At 42.6% G+C, this 24,658-nt stretch overlaps 1 protein-coding gene across 10 annotated transcripts in view; it reads right to left on the bottom strand.

Annotated features, from left to right (window-relative positions):
* The window catches only part of LOC135207203 (differentially expressed in FDCP 8 homolog A-like), a 227,670-nt gene that overhangs the window by 23,756 nt on the left and 179,256 nt on the right, over nucleotides 1-24,658 (bottom strand). For all 10 annotated transcript variants that reach the window (XR_010312928.1, XM_064238792.1, XM_064238799.1 and 7 more), the window contains one exon: nucleotides 6,985-7,206. Coding sequence is in view for 9 of the 10 variants with exons in the window: in XM_064238792.1 (XP_064094862.1) it covers nucleotides 6,985-7,206 (222 nt within the window). In the remaining variant the exon portion in view is untranslated. The remainder of the gene's footprint in view (nucleotides 1-6,984; nucleotides 7,207-24,658) is intronic.

Raw genomic sequence — 24,658 nt, 5'->3', positions numbered from 1 at the left:
ACTAGACCATATTGACCATACCATGAGGGCTAAGAAGTAAAATAAATATATATATAAATATATATATCACCACCTGACCAACCTAGCCAAAGTTAAGGTGTGTTAACTAAGGCTTAAGAGTTAAGAAGTCGCCGTTGTCGGCGACTCAACAACTAAATTAAGAGCTCTTCCTAACCATTTTCTACATGATAGGATGAGTGGTACTTCTTGCCCCCGAGATTGTGTCTGCAGACACATATAGCCCTAGCGAGCAGCAGATCTCATATGCCATCTTCACATCTCGCAGGGAGTGTGAAGTGAACACAGAGTTGCTTCGCTAAAACATAGTACTCAGGATGTTGCTGAGTGCCATGCTCTGTTGAAATGCGTCCGAGGCTGCGCCCTCACCTCGTGAGCATTCAAATCAAAAGATTTCAAATCTTTGTGCAAACACAATGAAGGAGCTTTTTTTGAAAGAACTCCTTAACAATAAAGCCAGGGTGTTCTTCGATATGGGCAAGTCTGGTCTTTTTCGGAACACTGCAGATTGCCCAAAGGACTTCGACTTTCTTGAGTTTTATGTAGATAAAACTTGAGAGACCCGACAGGGCACAGAACTCTCTCTGGCTCCTGCCCAATAACTTGTGCCATCCTTGATTCCAAGCTCCTGGCCCAAGAACAAGACGGGTTTCCATTCTTAGGCCACAACGGAAGGCTTAGAGAACACACCGCCTTGTGTTCTCTAACGCCAAAACTTCTGACGATGGCTGAAAACCTCATTAACCCTCTTTGTCGTATCTAGGGTGGTTAGAAAAAGGCCTTCCTGATCACGTGCAAGAAGTTAACAGGTAGGAGAGGTTCGAATGCTTTGACATCAAGAACTTCAGACTACGTCTAAGTTCCATATTGAAAGCTTCGATCTGGACATGCACAGTCAGTCCGTCTGTACTAAAGTCAGGTGACCGACCAGTTGACCAGTCAGACGAATCAAGGACAGCAAGGCTGTACCCTGAAGACCATAAGGCACTATTCTTCGCTGAAGGATGAGTGTCTGGACTGCCTGGGCGATTCAAGCTAAGCAAACCTTGGGGGGTGTATCAACGCAACCCAACGTCGTTAGCGAATGAACTCCTGAGCAACTCCTGACTCGAGCTTCTGGTGCCAGGAGAAAGGAGCGAGGAGCAAAAAGGCGATTCAGTCCCGAAGGACGAATGCCTGACAGTCCAACCTGGTCTCATGTTAAACGATCATCGGGGATGTATAAACGCAACCGACTTCGTCAACAAGAAACTCAGGGCTACTATATGTCACCTGATCTCGCACGAGTGTCTGACTCCGAGAAAACAGGTGAGACAAAAAGTAGATGGTGAGCGAGTTTCGAGATTCCACAGAACTCAAAGATCGTGAAGGGCTTTGTTGTTTGACAGAACCAAATCTCTGAGCCCAAAGGCCGTCAACAACATATTTGCGTATTCTTTAATATTTGTGACTGCCAGCTTATCCCATTCTTCAAACGGAAAGGGAAGACGGTAATCTTATGCTGTCAACATCTCGATAGTCTGAACGTAGTCAGACTCAGAGCGGAGAGGTTATAGGTACCTTTCGTGTTAGAGTAGACAGACTCTCTCGGAAAAGGTCCTTGGAAAGTGAACTAGGAAGGACGTGACCTCTGTGAATCTAGGATCTTGAAGGCCAACATGGAGCGATCAGCGTCATTGTCGCTCCCTGTGACGTCATAAATCATCTTATTACATTTCCTAAGAGTTTGAAAAAGGGGAAAAGAGACTAAACATCCATCCCCGTTCAATATCATAGGATGGCGTTTAATGGTACCGCTCCCAGATCGAGAATAAGGGAGCAGAGAAGAAGAAGCCTCTTCGTCCTCAACATAGCGAAGAGATGAATGAAAGGACGTCCCTAAAGTCTCCACAACTCTCAACATACTTCTAAAGAAAGATTCCACTCGGAAGTCAGTAGTTGCTGCCATCAATCGAGACGATTCGTACAGACTTTTGCAATCCTGTAACGAACCTCTAGAGGATCGTTACATTCTACACCTGTTGTTATAATAGGCTCTTTCTTGTAAACCGAACAGGGACTGAGAGAAGATACTTCCTAAGATATGAGAGAGCTGTGGAAGATCAGAGTTGATATGGACCACTGGTTCCAAAAACTCGTTTCGAGGACTGGAGGGACGACCGAATTGCTTCCACTTCTTTCAGATTATGATCCAGGACATCTGAAACCCTCTCCAGATGTCCGGCACCTTCTTTCTATCACCTCAGGTGATACTTGACGCACTGAGAGATGTTCAGAATCATTCCTAGATCTTGAATAAAATTTCAGTTTCCCGGTAGGAAAAAACTGTAGAGGTCTGAATTGCAGTCTATTCAGGGAAACAAACTTCTTTAGGAAGGAAATGGTCCCCAGCAAGCTCATCCATTCCCTCACACAGTATGTTTACTTCCCTAATAAGTCTGCGCTTTGCCTAAGCAGGAGAGCATATAATAGTGCAATGTTGCGGTAGCCTCGTAGTCCTATACCGTGCGGTAACGAGCACCGAAAGGAGCAAGAGATATCTCTGTTGAACATAGTAAGGCAAAACGAATGCAATGTTTATTCATTCATGTAAGAAATCCCCTCAATCTTAGGCTAAAGTCCGTGATTGTAGGGCAGAGATACAGTTAGTAAGTCAATCCCGCAGGAGAGAGAGACGTAACTGCCAGCACAGAGATACGGTTAGTCAGTCAATCCCGCAAGAGAGAGAGACGTAACCTACCGCGCATGACAGCGAACGAGCTGGTACTGGCTCGGTTGGACTGGAGGACAGTGACAGCAGCAGCTTACGATCGTCGTCTCTTAACTTTATGCCTGGGTTGCCAGCTACCCTATTCTACGAAGAAATAGGTCCGTTATTTTTTAGCAGAAAGAGACTCTCAAGCTGGTATATTTAAGCGAAACATTAAACGCTAAATATATAGATGCGTTTGTGTCGCCATAACACTACCATACAACGGTAAAAGATAAATCGGAAACTCCTGGAAGGCTGCAGGGAGTAACAATTAAATGTCCTTAAAATAATAGACAATAGACCTCTCGGTTGCCATCCGAAGAGGTAACTACAGCAAGCGTATATGACTTGAACCAACCAGTAGTAAAATAACGCAAAGCAAAATATGATATTATATTACAATAAAGTTTGTTCATACTTACCTGGCAGACATATATATAGCTGAATTCGGAAATACAGCTACATACATATCTGACAGGCAAGTTTCACGAACAAAACTTAGAGAATCGAAGCGGACAGCTCAAGCTTCTTATGTTATTGGACATGAGCGTTCATTGACGTAGTCTACAAGTCTATTTCTTGTACGAGTCTGCGAATGATGAATGAGAGCTCTTCCGAATCTTGTCAATAAGAGCTTATCCGCTTACGCAATATAAAGTTAATGAGATGTTTGTCAATGAGAACTAACCCATTTACGGGACAAAGAGATATTTTGTCAATGAGGGGATACCCACTTACTTGACAAAACGATAGTATATTGTCAATGGGGGAAAGTCACTGAATTGACAAAACGTAATACAGGAAATCGAGCATTTTATTTTTCCGATTCCCGTCTCAAACGAGGAAGGGGCAAGAATCCTGTTAAGAGACTGGGCTTACGGCAGGTAGAACGACGATGTTCAATTCGGCAGCGTAGTCCCGACTAGGAACTAACAAAATCTATCATCTGAAAAGCCCTTTCAGATGGGCTAAAAAGCTTGCAAAATTATCCTGGGAAGAGGAAGAAACTCTCCAACCAGCTTCCTCTCCCGTATCACAACTAATGCCAGCTAAAGCTTAAAATTTATTGGCAGTATGGCAAAGGAAGTCCTGTCTTGCGCTTTCCTGAAGAGCGTCCTTTTGATGAGTGCCTTTGCAAGAATCCTACTGAACGTTGCCGAGAGTCCTGACGTGCAGGACGTCGAGCTTTTACATAACACGTAGCTGCCTTACAGCAAAGTCTTGACTGCGGTAGAGCAAAAGAGATCTTTCCTTGAGCTTTCCATAACTCCATCCAATCCTGGACTTTACGAAAAGCAATATTAACTGACAGAGACCTCTAGAATTCACGAAACCCGTGGTCTTGCTGGGTTTCGAAAACAAAGTTGCCTTTTCACTTTAAGCTTCCTCCGAAGCACTGCTTACTTCACATTCTTCGCAGGCGAGGTAGAAGGGATCACCGAAGGTAGGTCAAAGATCTTTCGGCCCAAATCAGCTTGAAGAGTTAAAAGAAACGTTCAGCAGGCGACACACCTGGCGTGCGCTGGCGCACGCTCGGCGTCCACTGGCTCGCGCTCGGCATCCAATTGGCGCGCGCTTGGCGTGCATCCGCGTGCGCTTAGCGTGCACCTGCGCACACCTGGCGTGCATCCGAGCGTCCCGTTCAAGCCAAGCGTCAAAAGAAGCGTGCAGAAAAGCGTCACGCTCCTGACAGGCGTCAATGCAAACGAGAGAAACTGCCTTCAGGGAAGAGCGAGAGACATCTCGGAGAGAAAACCGACTGCACGAAGCAGTCTCAGGTGAAGGGTTGATCGTGTGAGAATACGAGGGGCGAGGGAACGCCTTCTTATTCTCACAGTAACAAAGCTAGGACGTCCGCGCTCAAAAGCGTCCTGCTACTATGACTTGCTTTCCTTTTTCTCGGTGGAAAGACGTACACGAGTTCAGGCGACATTCGCCTTCTTACTTCTCACTGCAACGCAAGACGAGAGAGAGAGAGAGAGAGGACGTGAAGCGTCCTCTTCTATAAAGCTTCTATTTAGAGGGCGCGAGTCCTTCCGAAAGCTCCAAACCCTGCGCAGGGAGGACGCTTCGGAGGACGAGAAGCAATCCTTCAGGATTCGTGCACGTGCACGCACTTTGGCAGCCTGGGAGTATCTTCAGGTCTGCCGAAGGCACGCCAGATCGGTGGGGGTTCCTCGTAACCCTCCTTCGGCTTTCGACATGCTCTCTCCCTGTTCCTGGGAGTCAAGCAGAGGTCCCGGCCTAGAGGCGAAATAAGGCCGATCTGACGCACCCTCCACTACACAAGGGGCACTGTCACTGCACTTAGCCACTTCACTTTTGCTCTCCAAAGCCAGCACTTTCGATTCTAAGTTACGAATCGATAGAGTATCAGAGAAAGGGCAATACCCTCTACAGAAACTGTTTAGGGCCCGAAGGCAACATTACAGGGTTAGGAGTAACAACTACAGAAGTAGCACTCTTCACCACAATGATAGGAGAGCGAGCACCTTAAATTCCAAGATACAGATGGAATCTATAACGTAAAGGGCATTACCTCACGAGACACGTTTATAGCCCGTAGGCCATACTACAGGGTTAGGCAAAATAAAGTCTACAGGTAGGTTAGCCTACCCTGACTTTTGTTTACTGATTAATTGCGTACCTACGAATCATACGTCTTCCTTACGGAATTAGACAAAGTCTCTCACTCCTTACATGACAAATCTCAACAAAGAAGCAAGCCCCATAGCCCTCGTGCATATCAAGTGCGGAACTACCGAAGCTTTCGGTAGCCACACCCTATCTTAGTAGACAACACCCTCTGAAACTAGCCTACCTAGATTCAGATATACAAAAATGAATCAAATTCAAATCAATTTAAGATAGCGTATGCCTAGCCACAAATCCAAGTAAATAAATCAAAAGACAATTAGGATATTTAGCGGCAATGAAGTTTCCAAAATCCTAAGACGGAGGTACTGAAAACAGGTGTTTCCAGCACCGGCGACAGAAAAATTATGAATAGAAAATGGGAATGGTTCCTGATACCCGCCTCCCAGCGGTGGGAATGGGTACTAACCACCTGGCCGACCACTGTGTGTGCCGGAAGTTTTTGAAATTCTGTCGGACTTCAGAAAATACAGCTATATATATATATATCTGACAGGTAAGTTTCATGAACAAATTGTATTTTTCATAGCTAACAGTTAACAACAATAAAAAACTGTAAATGCAAGAAATCTGTGACATCTGATACATAGTTGAGGTGGTAGCTAATCAGAGACCGGGCTGGAATCCAGTGACGCATCAGTCTTTCTTCTCACCCAGATAAAAAAATTTGTCATTTGTTCATACATGGAACACACCTTCAGTCTTACCATTAGGATAGACTCATACTTAGAGCAAGGTATGAGAATCCTGAACCGACTAGATGTTCGGCACACCTGATCATTCTTCTTAGAAATAAGAATTCTAAAGAGGAGGACCTAAGCCTCGAGATTTTAGATATGTGGATATCTAACACTTAATCCACCGAGTTTAAATACAATGAAAAAAGTCCAGATTCATTTCATATACAGAAGTAAAAAAGAACTATCTGTTCAAGCAAGAAACCATGTTAGCCACAAGAAATGGGTTTGTTACCACTCTTCACTCCCCTTGCTGGAGAGAGGAGTTGAAGCTACTGAGAAGCAGATTTGTATGTTGTATCTGTCAAAGTTCACAAACAAAAATGGAATAGCAGATAAAGGTGAAAAACAAATGATAAAAGGTACATATATCAAAAGTGAATGGGACATCATGATGACCAAAGAATAAGGGCATCAGCGCTAGCCCAGACTCTAGGAATGCTATGGGCACATCATAAGCCTTCTGCAGAAATCCTCTGACAGGCATTTTCTGAGCTTTGGTTTGATATAATTTGATTTCTACTTTCCCTGAAAACCTTAATGATAATGTTCCAATAGGAAACCAATATTTAACTCTGATTTAAATCTTTTTTGTATTACATGGCTAAAACAAAATATTATTGCATGGTCATCTACTTAAATTAAAAATGCCACATACAATGAACATTCAAGAAAATGGCAGTGCTGCAGTGATACAACACAAGTTTTAAAAATCAATTTACAGCAGTATGCAGCAATTTCAAATCTAGTTATCCTCTTAACATTACCTATACATTACAAAATGCCTGATTCTTAGCCTAAATTGAACCACTTCCTACTTACCAAACATTCATTCTTGATATGGTTGGAGAAAGTTTCATGCACTTTTTTCAAGTAATCTACTAATTGCCCTGAATTAGTATCAATCAGATCCTGAAGTGAATACATATGAGCATTTTCAACAAAATGCTGACGTTCTTCTAACTGTCGCAGCATTCGAGATTCCTGAGCAGATCTACAAGTTCCAAGATACTGTTTCATGACAAGAAGATCTTCTCTCAGTTTCTGAAAATGCACAAACATGGTAAACAACAGTTACAGAAAACATATTTTAAGAAACATTTCTTATGAATAAAATGCCAGTTTCTACGCCTCTTCTAAATTTATCCACATGAATTAGGCTTTTCCATATACTTATTATCTAAAGTCTTGATTTTATGGAAATGGGTGCACCAGCAACAAAAAAAAAAAAAAAAAAAAAAAAAGTGCACATAAAGTGGTGCATGCATGCACCTCTCGGATTATCTGTTGTACAGATATCTGGAAGTCACTTATTCATGTGGTCTGGTGACAATCTGGGGTTGGAAGGAGGCTTGTATGAAATAGGTCATTTAGTTCTTTATAAATTAAATCTTATTTGAATAAACCCATTACCTATAACTATCCACATCACTAGTTGGAACGGATTGAGATGGATACAGAAACCAGAATCTGACTTTGAGCATTTATGACTGATAAATCCAAGGAATCCAAGACTATGCATAAACACAAGTTGTGACCAAAAAATAAATGTTATAGCTGCAAAATCAGGAGATTTGTAATAATTTTCCTCATGAGCTAAAGCAATTCCATCTGCTGCTTGCCAAAAGAAAATGTGGGACCGAGAGTCCCATACTATAGCCAAATCAAATGTTCATTATTTTTTAATTAAGAGGACAATTACATCAGATGTCTCTCCCTAGCAGGACACCACCATAATGAATAATACAAGATGTCAACTGTGAACTAAAAAATAAAAAATATCAGATGTCTCTCCCTAGCAGGACACCACCATAATGAATAATACAAGATGTGAACTGTGAACTAAAAAATAAAAAATATAAGTAAAAACAACACGTTCAGGACACCCATGTGAAAATTGATTATCAGCTCAGCGGTCAGATAAAACTATTTTCGTAATATGTAATAATAAACCAAAGCAAGGACAATTTCTTCTGCTGATATCATTTGACCACAAAACAGGAATCTAACCACTTATGAGATACATTCCTTAAATAAAAACTGGCAAGCACAGTTTGACAACTCCAAGCATCCACAATTAAAAGTGAACTTATTCTCAGGTTAGTGAAATTATTTTAAACCTAACCTGAGAATAAGTTTTTTTCATAACTAACAAATCTGCAGTCTTAAAAGTTCTCCACTGCACCTGAAAAAGGATTCTGTCTCGTGGAAATACAACCTGGTCTATGTTAAGGATTCTGTCTTGTGGAAATACAACCTGGTCTATGTTAAGGATTCTGTCTCGTGTAAATACAACCTGGTCTATGTTAAGGATTCTGTCTTGTGGAAATACAACCTGGTCTATGTTAAGGCTTCTTCTGTGAAATTACACCTTGCCTGGGTGTTAAAAGGTATTCTGTCTTACGTGGAAATATAACTAGCCTGGAAAATACCAACCTGGCCCCTGTGTTAAAGGATTCTGTCTTGTAAATACAACTTGTCTGTGTTAAAGGTTTCTGTCTTGTGGAAAATACAACCTGGTCTGTGTTAAGGATTCTGTCTTGTGGAAATACAACCTGGTCTATGTTAAGGATTCTGTCTCGTGTAAATACAATCTGGCCTGTGTTAAGGATTCTGTCTTGTGGAAATACAACCTGGTCTATGTTAAGGATTCTGTCATGTGGAAATACAACCTGGTCTATGTTAAGGATTCTGTCTCGTGGAAATACAACCTGGTCTTTGTTAAGGATTCTGTCTTGTGGAAATACAACCTGGTCTGTGTTAAGGATTCTGTCTTGTGGAAATACAACCTGGCCTGTGTTAAGGATTCTGTCTTGTGGAAATACAACCTAGCCTGTGTTAAGGATTCTGTCTTGTGGAAATACAACCTGGTCTATGTTAAGGATTCTGTCTTGTGGAAATACAACCTGGTCTATGTTAAGGATTCTGTCTCGTGGAAATACAACCAAGCCTGGAAATACAACCTGGCCTGTGTTAAGGATTCTGTCGTGTGGAAATACAACCTGGTCTGTGTTAAGGATTCTGTCTCGTGGAAATACAACCTTAGTCCTGGAATAACAAACCTGGCCTGTGTTAAGGATTCTGTCTTGATTGGGAAAATACAACCTGGTCTGTGTTAATGATTCTGTCTAGTGGAAATTCCTGGTCTTGTGAATACAACTGGTGGAAATACAATCTGGTCTTGTGGAAATACACCTGGTCTGTGTTATGATCGGTCTTGTGAAATTACAACCGGTCTATTAAGGATTCTGTCTCGTAGAAATACAACCTAGCCTGGAAATACAACCCGGCCTGTGTTAAGGATTCTGTCTTGTGGAAATACAACCTGGTCTGTGTTAAGGATTCTGTCTCGTGGAGATACAACCTAGCCTGGAAATACAACCTGGCCTGTGTTAAGGATTCTGTCTCGTCGAAATACAACCTGGTCTGTGTTAAGGATTCTGTCTCGTGGAAATACAACCTAGCCTGGAAATACAACCTGGCCTGTGTTAAGGATTCTGTCTTTTGGAAATACATGCTGGTCTGTGTTAAGGATTCTGTCTTGTGGAAATACAACCTGGTCTGTGTTAAGGATTCTGTCTTGTGGAAATACAACCTGGTCTATGTTAAGGATTCTGTCTCGTGTAAATACAACCTGGCCTGTGTTAAGGATTCTGTCTTGTGGAAATACAACCTGGTCTATGTTAAGGATTCTGTCATGTGGAAATACAACCTGGTCTATGTTAAGGATTCTGTCTCGTGGAAATACAACCTGGTCTATGTTAAGGATTCTGTCTTGTGGAAATACAACCTGGTCTGTGTTAAGGATTCTGTCTTGTGGAAATACAACCTGGCCTGTGTTAAGGATTCGGTCTTGTGGAAATACAACCTAGCCTGTGTTAAGGATTCTGTCTTGTGGAAATACAACCTGGTCTATGTTAAGGATTCTGTCTTGTGGAAATACAACCTGGTCTATGTTAAGGATTCTGTCTCGTGGAAATACAACCTAGCCTGGAAATACAACCTGGCCTGTGTTAAGGATTCTGTCTTGTGGAAATACAACCTGGTCTGTGTTAAGGATTCTGTCTTGTGGAAATACAACCTGGTCTGTGTTAAGGATTCTGTCTTGTGGAAATACAACCTGGTCTGTGTTAATGATTCTGTCTTTTGTGGAAATACAACCTGGTCTGTGTTAAGGATTCCGTCTTGTGGAAATACAACCTGGCCTGTGTTAAGGATTCTGTCTTGTGGAAATACAACCTGGTCTATGTTAAGGATTCTGTCTTGTGGAAATTCAACCTGGTCTATGTTAAGGATTCTGTCTTGTGGAAATACAACCTGGTCTGTGTTAAGGATTCTGTCTTGTGGAAATACAACCTGGTCTGTGTTAATGATTCTGTCTTGTGGAAATACAACCTGGCCTGTGTTAAGGATTCTGTCTTGTGGAAATACAACCTGGCCTGTGTTAAGGATTCTGTCTTCTGGAAATACAACCTGGTCTATGTTAAGGATTCTGTCTTGTGGAAATACAACCTGGTCTATGTTAAGGATTCTGTCTCATGGAAATACAACCTAGCCTGGAAATACAACCTGGCCTGTTTTAAGGATTCTGTCTTGTGGAAATACAACCTGGTCTGTGTTAAGGATTCTGTCTTGTGGAAATACAACCTGGTCTATGTTAAGGATTCGGTCTCGTGCAAACACAACTTGGCCTGTGTTAAGGATTCTGTCTTGTGGAAATACAACCTGGTCTGTGTTAAGGATTCTGTCTTGTGGAAATACAACCTGGTCTGTGTTAAGGATTCTGTCTTGTGGAAATACAACCTACAAACTTGTGGTTCCATGTTTAAGGATTCTGTCTGTGGAAATACAACCTAGCCTGCTTTAATACAACCTGGCCGGTGTTAAGGATTCTGTTCTTGTGAAATACAACTGGTCTGTCAAGTTAGGATTCCTTTGTTTCGTGGAAATACAACCTGGTCTATGTAAAGGATTCTGTCTTGTGGAAATACAACCCGGCCTGTGTTAAGGATTCTGTCTTGTGGAAATACAACCTGGTCTGTGTTAAGGATTCTGTCTCGTGGAGATACAACCTAGCCTGGAAATACAACCTGGCCTGTGTTAAGGATTCTTTCTCGTCGAAATACAACCTGGTCTGTGTTAAGGATTCTGTCTCGTGGAAATACAACCTAGCCTGGAAATACAACCTGGCCTGTGTTAAGGATTCTGTCTTTTGGAAATACATGCTGGTCTGTGTTAAGGATTCTGTCTTGTGGAAATACAACCTGGTCTGTGTTAAGGATTCTGTCTTGTGGAAATACAACCTGGTCTATGTTAAGGATTCTGTCTCATGTAAATACAACCTGGCCTGTGTTAAGGATTCTGTCTTGTGGAAATACAACCTGGTCTATGTTAAGGATTCTGTCATGTGGAAATACAACCTGGTCTATGTTAAGGATTCTGTCTCGTGGAAATACAACCTGGTCTATGTTAAGGATTCTGTCTTGTGGAAATACAACCTGGTCTGTGTTAAGGATTCTGTCTTGTGGAAATACAACCTGGCCTGTGTTAAGGATTCGGTCTTGTGGAAATACAACCTAGCCTGTGTTAAGGATTCTGTCTTGTGGAAATACAACCTGGTCTATGTTAAGGATTCTGTCTTGTGGAAATACAACCTGGTCTATGTTAAGGATTCTGTCTCGTGGAAATACAACCTAGCCTGGAAATACAACCTGGCCTGTGTTAAGGATTCTGTCTTGTGGAAATACAACCTGGTCTGTGTTAAGGATTCTGTCTTGTGGAAATACAACCTGGTCTGTGTTAAGGATTCTGTCTTGTGGAAATACAACCTGGTCTGTGTTAATGATTCTGTCTTGTGGAAATACAACCTGGTCTGTGTTAAGGATTCTGTCTTGTGGAAATACAACCTGGCCTGTGTTAAGGATTCTGTCTTGTGGAAATACAACCTGGTCTATGTTAAGGATTCTGTCTTGTGGAAAATTAAATTCAACCTGGTCTATGTTAAGATTCTGTCTTGTTTTGGAAATACTTAACCTGGTCTGTGTTAAGGATTCTGTCTTGTGAAATACAACTGGTCTGTGTTAATGATTCTGTCTTGTGGATACAACCTGGCCTGTGTTTACGGATTTCTGTCTTGTGGAAATACAACCTGGCCTGTGTTAAGGATTCTGTCTTCTGGAAATACAACCTGGTCTATGTTAAGGATTCTGTCTTGTGGAAATACAACCTGGTCTATGTTAAGGATTCTGTCTCATGGAAATACAAATACCTTGGCCTGTTTTTAAGGGATTCTGTCTTGTGGAAATACAACCTGGTCTGTGTTAAGGATTCTGTCTTGTGGAAATACAACCTGGTCTATGTTAAGGATTCTGTCTCGTGCAAACACAACTTGGCCTGTGTTAAGGATTTTCTGTCTTTTGTGGAAATACACCTGGTCTGTGTTTAAGGATTGGATTCTGTCTTGTGGAAATACAACCTGGTCTGTGTTTGATTAGGATTCTGTCTTGTGGAAAATAACAAAACCTGGCCTGGTGTGTTAAAAAAAAAAAAAAATAGGATTCTGTCTTGTGGAAATACAAACCTAGCCTGTGTTAGGGATTCTGTCTTGTGGAAAACTAAACAACTGGCCTGTGTTAAGATTCTGTCTTGTGGAAATACCAACCTGGTCTATGTTAAGGATTCTGTCTCATGTAAATACAACCTGGCCTGTGTTAAGGATTCTGTCTTGTGGAAATACAACCTGGTCTATGTTAAGGATTCTGTCTCGTGCAAACACAACTTGGCCTGTGTTAAGGATTCTGTCTTGTGGAAAATACAACTTGGACTTTGTGTTTAAGGATTCTGTCTTGTGGAAATACAACCTGGTCTGGTTGTTAAGGATTCTGTCTTGTGGAAATACAACCCTGGCCTGTGTTTAACGGAGGTTCTGTCTTGTGGAAATACAACCTGGGCCTGTGTTAAGGAGGATTTCTGTCTTCTGGAAATACAACCTGGACTATGTTTAAGAGATTTCTGTCTTGTGGAATACAACCTGGTCTATGTTAAGGATTCTGTTCGTGGAAATATACACCCTAGCCTGGAAATACAACCTGGCCTGTGTTAAGGATTCTGTCTTGTGGAAATACAACCTGGTCTGTGTTAAGGATTCTGTCTTGCGGAAATACAACTTGGTCTATGTTAAGGATTCTGTCTCGTGCAAACACAACTTGGCCTGTGTTAAGGATTCTGTCTTGTGGAAATACAACCTGGTCTATGTTAAGGATTCTTTCTTGTGGAAATACAACCTGGTCTGTGTTAAGGATTCTGTCTTGTGGAAATACAACCTGGTCTGTGTTAAGGATTCTGTCTTGGTGGAAATACAACCTGGGTCTGTTAAGGATCTGTCTTATGGAAATACAACCTGGTCTGTGTTAAGGATTCTGTCTTGTGGAAATACACCCTGGTCTGTGTTAAGGATTTCTGTTCTTGTGGAAATAACCAACCTTGTCTGTTGTTAAAGGATTCTTGTCTTGTGGAAATACAACCTGGTCTGTGTTAATGATTCTGTCTTGTGGAAATACAACCTGGTCTGTTAAGGATTCTGTCTTGTGGAAATACAACCTGGTCTGTGTTAAGGATTCTGTCTTGTGGAAATACAACCTGGCCTGAGTTAAGGATTATGTCTTGTGGAAATACAACCTGGCCTGTGTTAAGGATTCTGTCTTGTGGAAATTCAACCTGGTCTATGTTAAGGATTCTGTCTTGTGGAAATACAACCTGGTCTATGTTAAGGATTCCGTCTCGTGGAAATACAACCTAGCCTGGAAATACAACCTGGCCTGTGTTAAGGATTCTGTCTTGTGGAAATACAACCTGGTCTGTGTTAAGGATTCTGTCTTGTGGAAATACAACCTGGTCTATGTTAAGGATTCTGTCTCGTGTAAATACAACCTGGTCTATGTTAAGGATTCTGTCTTGTGGAAATACAACCTGGTCTATGTTAAGGATTCTGTCTCGTGGAAATACAACCTGGTCTATGTTAAGGATTCTGTCTCGTGGAAATACAACCTAGCCTGGAAATACAACCTGGCCTGTGTTAAGGATTCTGTCTTGTGGAAATACAACCTGGTCTGTGTTAAGGATTCTGTCTTGTGGAAATACAACCTGGCCTGTGTTAAGGATTCTGTCTTGTGGAAATACAACCTAGCCTGTGTTAAGGATTCTGTCTTGTGGAAATACAACCTGGTCTATGTTAAGGATTCTGTCTTCGTGGAAATACAACCTGGTCTATGTTAAGGATTCTGTCTCGTGGAAATACAACCTAGCCTGCAAATACAACCTGGCCTGTGTTAAGGATTCTGTCTTGTGGAAATACAACCTGGTCTGTGTTAAGGATTCTGTTTCGTGGAAATACAACCTGGTCTATGTAAAGGATTCTGTCTTGTGGAAATACAACCTGGTCTGTGTTAAGGATTCTGTCTCGCGGAAATACAACCTGATCTGTGTTAAGTATTCTGTCTTGTGGAAATACAACCTGGCCTGTGTTAAGGATTCTGTCTTATGGAAATACAACCTGGTCTATGTTAAGGATTCTGTCTTGTGGAAATACAACCTGGTCTATGTTAAGGATTCTGTCTTTTGGAAATACAACCTGGTCTATGTTAAGGATTCTGTCTTGTGGAAATACAACCTGGTCTATGTTAACGATTCTGTCTTTTGGAAATACAACCTGGTCTATGTTAAGGATTCTGTCTTGTGGAAATACAACCTGGTCTATATGTTAACAATTCTGTCTTGTGGAAATACAACTTGGTCTATGTTAACGATTCTGTCTTTTGGAAATACAACCTGGTCTATGTTAAGGATTCTGTCTTGTGGAAATACAACCTGGTCTATGTTAACGATTTTGTCTTGTGGAAATACAACTTGGTCTATGTTAACGATTCTGTCTTGTGGAAATACAACCTGGTCTATGTTAACGATTCTGTCTTGTGGAAATACAACCTGGTCTATGTTAACGATTCTGTCTTGTGGAAATACAACTTGGTCTATGTTAACGATTCTGTCTTGTGGAAATACAACCTGGTCTATGTTAACGATTCTGTCTTGTGGAAATACAACTTGGTCTATGTTAACGATTCTGTCTTGTGGAAATACAACTTGGTCTATGTTAACGATTCTGTCTTGTGGAAATACAACCTGGTCTATGTTAACGATTCTGTCTTGTGGAAATACAACCTGGTCTATGTTAAGGATTCTGTCTCATGGAAATACAACCTGGTCTATGTTAAGGATTCTGTCATGTGGAAATACAACCTGGTCTATGTTAAGGATTCTGTCTTGTGGAAATACAACCTGGTCTATGTTAACGATTCTGTCTTGTGGAAATACAACTTGGTCTATGTTAACGATTCTGTCTTGTGGAAATATAACCTGGTCTATGTTAACGATTCTGTCTTGTGGAAATACAACCTGGTCTATGTTAAGGATTCTGTCATGTGGAAATACAACCTGGTCTTGTTAGATTCGTCATTGGTGGAAATACACCTGGTCTATGTTAAGGATTCTGTCTCGTGGAAATACAACCTGGTCTATGTTAAGGATTCTGTCTTGTGGAAATACAACCTGGTCTATGTTAACGATTCTGTCTTGTGGAAATACAACCTGGTCTATGTTAAGGATTCTGTCTTGTGGAAATACAACCTGGTCTATGTTAAGGATTCTGTCTTGTGGAAATACAACCTGGTCTGTGTTAAGGATTCCTGGTCTCGTGGCCCACAACCTGGTCTGTGTTAAGGATTCTGTCTCGTGGAAATACAACCTGGTCTGTGTTAAGGATTCTGTCTCGTGGAAATACAACCTGGTCTGTGTTAAGGATTCTGTCTCGTGGAAATACAACCTGGTCTATGTTAAGGATTCTGTCTTGTGGAAATACAACCTGGTCTGTGTTAAGGATTCTGTCTTGTGGAAATACAACCTGGTCTATGTTAAGGATTCTGTCTTGTGGAAATACAACCTGGTCTATGTTAAGGATTCTGTCTCGTGGAAATACAACCTGGTCTATGTTAAGGATTCTGTCTTGTGGAAATACAACCTGGTCTATGTTAAGGATTCTGTCTCGTGGAAATACAACCTGGTCTATGTTAAGGATTCTGTCTCGTGGAAATACAACCTGGTCTATGTTAATACTTAAAATATGGCATTATAATAACACACATGTACTTGAGAGTCTAGTGCTTTTATAAAAAAAAAAAATGCTGTTATAACGTAACTAACTACAGTCCAGTTCAAAATTATGCATGTTCGAATTGCGCGATTCCCCTTTCATGCGGTCACTAGTTCTCAAAAATGATATTGTTATGTTACAATAAAGTTTCATACATACTTACCTGGCAGATATATACATAGCTAAGACTCCGTCGTCCCCGACAGAAATTCAAATTTCGCGCGCACCGCTACAGGTAGGTCAGGTAATCTACCGCCTGCCCTGGGCGGCAGGGTACTAGGAACCATCCCCGTTTTCTATCATATTTTCTCTCTTCCTGTCTCCTGCGGGAGGCTGGGTGGGCCTTTAATTGTATATATCTGCCAGGTAGTATGTATGAAACTTTATTGTAACATAACCAATAACATTTTCAATACAATCAACTTACCTGTCAGATATATACATAGCTGATTGGCACCTTTCGGTGGAGGGTAAGAGACAGCTACTATATGGAATAGACAGGTAAACAACATATGTTGTAGGTATAAATAAAACCTTGGTTCCTACCTGATAGGTGGTAGACTTCGTGGGTGTTTGCCCAGTAGTCTGCATCACCTCAAGAAACTTTAGCGAGATATATGATCTATGGCCAAGAGTTCTTGTGGGTCTGCCGATGGGGTCTTATCCGCTTACTCGGCAGAGCCTGAAAGGACTTTGTCATGGGTGCTGATCCACTTATATGACAATACACCTTATGAAGGAGCACACAACCAATCCCGACCACCTGATCCTAACCATATGTTAGAACTAAGGATTGTTCCGAGTTATCCCCGAACTCGTCACAACAACCGTAACTCAAACCCACTACGCACACATACATAATTTCTAAAAAAAATTATACTCATCTAATTAGATATGACAAGATTCTCTTACTGAAACAACATGACGGCCGCCCGTGCTAAACCAAGTCCTCCATTGTTCGAAGAGACTCCAGACCCATATCCAAAAAGAAGAAAAAGTATATACTTTTAAGGATTGGTGTCGGCTCCCGTACCCAGAATCGTATCCGCCGATACGAAAGGACCTAGAGAAAAAACACTTCTCATATGTCACACGAACGTCTTTCAAGTAATGAGATGCAAATACTGAGTTGCATCTCCAAAATGTCGTATCTATGATGTTTTTAAGCGACATATTCTTATGAAACGAGAGACGTCGCTACTGCTCTCACTTCATGAGCTTTAACTCTCAACAGTCGTAACTGTTCGTCAGAACAGACCTTATGCGCGTCTGTAATGACGTTCCTCACAAAGAATACCAGCGCATTCTTGACATCAGTCTTGTGGGGTCTTTTTACCGCGCACCAAAGACCTTGTCTAGAGCCTCCCATCTGATGCTTTCTCTGAATGTAAAACTTTAGAGCTCTTACAGGGCATAGAGATCTTCTGCTTCTCTTCCTACGAGACTCGATATGCCTTTGACTTCAAATGACTTAGGCCAGGGATTCGAGGATTCTCATTCTTAGCTAAAAACAGTGTCTTAACGAGCAAATAGCTGAGTCTCCCTTGAAACCTACTTTATCTTGCAGAGCATGTAATTCACTAACTCTCTTTGCCGTAGCTAAAGATAATAGGAATAGGCATTTTCTGGTGATGTCTCGAAACGAAGCCAGATGAGGAGGTTCGAATCTTTCAGATGAAAGAAACTTGAGGACCACGTCTAGGTTCCAGTTCGGAGGGACCGGTTCCTTCGACTTTGAAGTCTCAAATGACCTTATGAGATCGTGGAGATCTTTATTATCTGCCAGATCTAATCCTCTATTCTGAAGACAGCCGAGAGCATACTTCTGTATCCCTTTATTGTGGATACAGCTAGATGAGATTGCTCTCTCAGGAATAGAAGGAAATCAGCAAATTTCCGCTATAGAGGAGGGAGGAGGACAACTTCTTAGATCTACACCACCTTCTGAAAACCTCCCACTTCGATTGATATACTTTCGTAGTGAGGTCCTGCGTGCTCTCGCGATCGCGCTTGCCACTCGCGAGAAAACCCTCTCGCTCTGACGAGTTTTTTCGATAGTCGAAAGGCAGTCAGAGCGAGAGCGGGGAGGTTTTGTGGTACCTCTTGAAGTGGTTGTCTGAGAAGATCCGTCCTTCTTGGTAGGGATCTTGGAAAGTCTACGATCCACTCTACCACCTCCGTGAACCAATCTTGGGCCGGCCAAAAGGGGGCTATCAATGTCATCCTCGTCTCCTTTGACGCCACCACAAAACTTTTTCATTACTAATCCCAGGATTTTGAATGGAGGAAAAGCATATACGTCTACTCGAGACCAATCTAGCAGGAAGGCGTCTACCATAAGACTCCTGGGTCCTCTTGCAACCGAGCAAAAGACTGCCAGCTTTTTGGAAATGAATGTGGCGAAGAGATCCACATGAGGTGGTCCCCCACAGCGACCAGAGATCTTGACACACTTCCTCGTGTAGGGTCACTCTGTATGAAGGACCTGGTTCCTCCTGCTGAGGTCTGTCCGCCCTCACATTCTTTACTCCCTGCACGAACCTTGTCAGAGGGAGATGTTCCTGTGAGACGTCCAAAGCAAAAAGGTCTCTCGTCAGTTCGTAAAGGAACGAGGAGTGAGTCCCTCCCTGTTTTCGAATGTAGGCAAGTGCGGTGGTGTTGTCCACGTTCACTTGCACTACTTTGTTCTACACCAGAGGTTCTAGACTCTTCAAAGCCAGATGCACGGCGAAGAGCTCTTTGCAGTTTATGTGCCAAGTCACCTGTGCTGGTTCCCAGGTGCCTGACACCTCCTTCGAGCCTAATGTTGCTCCCCAACCTTTCTCCGACGCGTCGGAGTACAACACTAGGTCTGGGTTCTGTGTTCTTAGAGAGATCCCTTTGTTCTCTTCCAGAGGGGGCAACCACCATTCCAGGTGCGATCTTATCTCCACTGGAATGGGAAAGACGTCCGAAAGTTGTCCAGTTTTCCAACTCCAAGACTTCTTGAGGAAGAATTGAAGCGGACGTAAATGAAGTCTTCCTAGTGGGAAGAACTGTTCGAGCGAGGAAAGGGTCCCTAGAAGGCTCAACCATTCCCTCGCCGACGTATGTTCCTTCCTTAAGAAGAGAGAGACTATCCGCAAACACCTTTTGCGATCTCTCTTGCGAAGGAAATACTCGAAAACCCCGAGAATCCATCCGAATCCCCAGATAGACTAAGTCCTGTCTGGGGGTCAGCTGCGACTTCTCGAGGTTCACGAGCAATCCCAACGCTTTGATCAGATCTAAAGTTAACTTCAGGTCCTCCAAGCACTGTCTCTCTGATCTGGCCCTGATGAGCCAGTCGTCCAGATACAGAGAGATACTACCTTTGAGGTGAAGACCTCGCCACATTCTTCATCAGGCTTGTGAAGACCTGGAGGAGCCTGTGGACAAGGCCGAAACACAAGGCTCTGAAACTGAAAGATCCTTCCCCCCGTCATGAAACGGAGGTACTTCTTCGATGAAGGTGGATCGGACGTGAAGTAGGCGTCCTGGAGATCTAGAGACACCATCCAATCTCCTTGTCGTTAATGACGCCAGGACTGAACAGAAGTCTCCATGGAGAACTTCTCCTTCCGAACAAATTTGTTCAGAGAGCTGACGTCCAGTACTGGTCTCCAGCCTCCCGAGGCTTTTGCAACCAGAAAAAGGCGATTGTAAAACCCCGGGGAGTTTTGATCTAGTACTGTTTCTATCGCTTCTCTTGTCCCACATTTGTTCCACATTCGATCGAAAAGAGTATCCCTCCGCACAGGTCTTGTACTTGGCTGTTAGTTCCCTTGGTATTGACGTTAGGGGAGGAGTGTTTTCAGGAAAGGGATACGATATCCCTTCCTTAATATAGCCAAGGATGACGCGTCTGCGGTTTATTAAATAAGGTCCGTCCAGGCCTCCACAAATTCCAGGAGCCTGGCACCTACTGTGCTTGGAGGAGGAGAAGCTTCATTTTCCCTTTTTAAAGGGACGAAAGGCAGACCTACCTCTCTTCTCCGGAGCCTTCCTTCTTGCGGGAGGTCTGGAGGTCGGACCACCTCGAAAGGGCTGAACTCGGTCCTTTCCTGTCAGATGTAGAAGCAGGCTTCTTCTTCCTTGCTGACTGCGTCAGAAGATCCTGAGTCGCCTTCTCAGTTAATGAATGAGCAATGTCCTTCACCAACTGAGAAGGGAACAAAAAGTCAGACAAAGGCGAATACAGCAGCGCTGCCCTCTGAGCGTGGGAGACTGCCTTGGTTAAAAAGGCACCATATACCGTCCTCTTCTTTAGAAGACCTGCTCCAAACAAAGAGGAGATTTCAAAAGAGCATCCTGTACCGCTTTGTCTATACAAGACAATAATGCACAAAAGGGCTTCCGGTTCGATTCCTTCCGAATCATGGGCTTTCTTGGACATCACCCCAAGGGACCAATCTAAGAAGTTGAAAACTTCCAATACATGAAAGAGTCCCTTGAGGAGATGGTCCAGTTCAGAAATGCCCCACGTAATCCGTGCCGAGTTGAGACCTTGTCGACGTGAAGCGTCAACTAAGGTCGAAAAGTCTGCTTCTGACGTAGAGCGGGAGAGCTATACCCATATTCTCTCCCGTCTGATACCAAATGCCTCTTTTACCAGCTAGTCTCGCTGGAGGCATGCAGAAGACCGTTCTTACTAAGTCTTTCTTAGACTTCATCCACGAGTCTAAGGATTGTAGAGCCCTCTTCATTGAAATGGTGGGCTTCATTTTGAGAAAAGACGAAGACTTCTTCGTCTTAGCACTCGAAAACAGAGAGCGCGGAGAAGGAGGAGCGGCAGGAGTCAATTCGTCTCCATACTCCTCAAGAAGCAAGGCAGTCAAAACTTTATAGTTCGACAGTCCTTCTCTTCCTTGATATTCATCATCCGAGTTTCCTTCCAACTCGGGATCTAAATGAGTCTCCGCTCCCCTTTCTGTACGTTCCTCCTCTGGAGGAGACAAACTCCTAATAGGAGAGGGGCTAAGGGAATGATATTCTTTCCTCTTCCCCGCTTTAATAGCCTTGGAAGGCGCCAAAAGCTCAGGCTTCTCTCGATAAATAGAAGACGCTTCCCGCTTGGATGACGCTCGTCCGCCAAGCGTCCTGGCTGACGTCTCCCGCTTACTTGGCTGCTGACGTCCGGATGACGCCTCGCGCCTGGAAGACGCTCCGCTCTCAAAAGGCGTCCTACTTGGCGCCAAAATATTGGTCGGAGCTTCACATCTACCAACAGCTTTCAAAGACGCTTCATGTCTAAAAGACGTCTCACGTCTCTCTGGTGTTACAAAATTTTCGTAAGCAACCGCTCTCGCTCTCGAACCCGAAGCTTCTGTAAGATGTTTAGAAGCTTCCCGTCTGCATGACGCTTCTCGTTTAGCAGGGGAGAGAGGACGAGACTTCTTGATTGGAAGCGCAACGTCCTTCCTACGAGGCGCTAAAACTCCCACTAGAGAGGTCAGTTGCTCTTGAACTGCCATAATAATTCTCCCTTGAAGCTTCTCCCACATCAACTGCATGACGCCTTTCGTCATCACTCACGGGAGAAGTAGGAAAGGGTACTTCTGCGTACTCGTCGGGTGACGCTGACGCCACCTTCGCCTTCTTAAGAGAGGATAGCGTCATCTGAGAAACGCTCTGGGCTCGAATCAATTTCGGGTTTTCTTTCATATGACGCTTCAGACGGTTCTCGATAAATTCGACTCCTTCCACCCTCGTTTAGGTGAGGGAGAGGGAGGAGGAGGAGAGAAACACTCACGAAGGACGCTTTTCCTAGAGCGCCCTTGAGCAGCCTGCCACGAAACAGAGCTAGCTGAAAGGGACGTCTGACCGTTGGGGATTCCCCACGACCTCCTTAAGGCTTTCGACTTTCCTTCTCCTCTGGGCATGGGAGCTTGGAAGAGGTCTAGGCCCTGGGAGCGTCGCAGGGACGATCAAACGCCCCCTCCACAACACTGTAGAAACTCACTTCACTGTAATGCTCACTTTCACTAGCCTTACCTTGTAAGTCCGCCATTTTGGACTTCATATCTCGAATCGTAGCTTTCAGATCGGCGATTTCGAGGCCGATTCCGAAAGTACACTTTGTGAATGAGAAAACATAGGGAGAATCTAAATCAGTAGGATTAGAATTATCAGTAAAAGGCTCAATAGGCCTTGAACTCACACCTTTCAGACGTCTAACCCTACCCTCTCTAACTTCTTCAAATAAGAAGTTAAAGTCTTCCACTCTTCTGCATTTAATACCTCGCATTCATTACAAGTATTATTAGCAGAACACTGAAACCCACTACATTTACGGCATACAGTGTGAGGATCAACCGAAGCTTTCGGTATCCTCACCCTGCAGCCTACATTCACACACATTCTCACACTCACATTTGAATCAGACATACTGAGAAAAATCCAAAAAGCAATTCCAAAAACAGTCCACAGTAGCGAATGCCAAAAACACGATCCAGATACGTCACCAAAAAGCCGAGAAACGATGATCAAAGGATGAAATAAGAATCTAAGTCAGGAGGTAATAGCAACAATGTTGATACCACCGGCGACAGAGAAAATATGATAGAAAACGGGGATGGTTCCTAGTTCCTGCCGCCAGGGCAGGCCGGTAGATCACCTGACCATACCTGTAGCGAGTGGCGCGAAATTTGAATTTCTGTCGGGGACGACGGAGTCTTAGCTATGTATATATCTGACAGGTAAGTTGATTGTATGAAAACAGATTTTCTTTATCTGCGAAGCTGTTCAAAGTCTGAGAGTCACGCGCCGCTAAACTTATCAAATCTATTGTCTTTTCAAGTATTTTAGGTGTGTGTGTGTGTGGGGGGGGGGGGGGGGGGTTGCTGATATCTGAGAGAAGGGTGGGGTGGGGAGAATGCTTGGCGGAAAAAAAAAAAAACTATTATTCATCCAAGGGGAATGCAAGAGAAAGATTTCCTGCTCAGCCATTAGTTAAGAAGAAAGCCTCTGCCTCACTCATTTGTGACATCATAGCAGTGTGTATGAATGATCGGTATCATCATCATCGCCATACGTATTTTTCAGATCTGCAAACTGTATTCTGATCATCTGCATCATGTATGCATCTGCCTAGAAGTCGAAAAGGGAGACCTATTTTCTTGAAACTAAAAAGCTTGCCCTGAAGTTAAAGACGAAGGAAGGAGCAACTTTTACTTTGGCAGCAGTCAACAACTTGAAATCCATCATTGCTGAACATGAAGTAAGAATTTTTCTCTAGGTTAACTTGTTTTGACTAACTTTTGGCATTTGATCATTTATTTTTTTCTATTGTGGAAATAGGTTTTGATGAAAATGACTAGTAAAAGTGATTAACAGAGAAGCAGATGTGTTTGAGAGAGAGAGAGAGAGAGAGAGAGAGAGAGAGAGAGAGAGAGAGAGAGAGAGAGAGAGAGAGAGAGAGAGAGAGAATCGTTCAATCTAAACTTTTCAAGAAACTGTCATTTCATGTTGAATTTTGAATTTTTATAATTTTTTTTTAAGAAATTGTAATTTCATATCAAATTTTGAATTTTCATCAGTTCTTTTTTTTCGTAAAATAAATTTTAATGAAAATTATTACATAGTGAACATGCCGAACAAAGAAACCGAGACAGGCTCTCGTAACCAAGTTTGTTAGGCCTAACGGGATTGAAGACAAGCATGATCCGCCAGTAGGCCCAGTCCCCGAAACCTCAAATGGTTCACAAAGCCTTCCTTCAGCTGAAGAACTCTTCACAGAGGATGAGAGAGAGGATTTTGAAGGTTTTTTTGGCAGAGGATAGGTAGAGGAAATTCAATCCAAAAGGTTTTTTTAAAGGAAATGACTATATCATACAGTACACTTGCACCCAATGGTGGCATTGTTTATGTGTAGGAGTTTTCACCATTCTGTGTGCAATTTTAAACTTTTTCAAATTATTAAAACCTTTTTAATGTTTTATTTATCTATAAGAACAATTTCATATAAGAAAAAATTACAGTATACGTAGTTATTATTATTAACCCTTAAACGCCGAAGCGGTAAAAAAAAAATGTCTCCCGTGTGCCGGAGACGTTTCAGAGTGCAGAAGCGGAAAAAATGTTTTTTTCAAAAAATCACAGCGCGCTAGTTTTCCAAGTTAAAGAGTTCATTTTGGCCTTTTTCTTTTTTTTGTCATTCCTGAAGTTTAGTATGCAACCATCAGAAATGAAAAAAATTATCATTATCATATATAAATAATGCGATATATGATAGCGCAAAAACGAAATTTCATATATAATTGTATTCAAATCGCG

The sequence above is a fragment of the Macrobrachium nipponense genome, chromosome 32 (genome assembly GCF_015104395.2).
Source record: "Macrobrachium nipponense isolate FS-2020 chromosome 32, ASM1510439v2, whole genome shotgun sequence".
Classification (NCBI taxonomy): domain Eukaryota; kingdom Metazoa; phylum Arthropoda; class Malacostraca; order Decapoda; family Palaemonidae; genus Macrobrachium; species Macrobrachium nipponense.
This window is presented reverse-complemented; position numbering and strand designations above follow the sequence as displayed.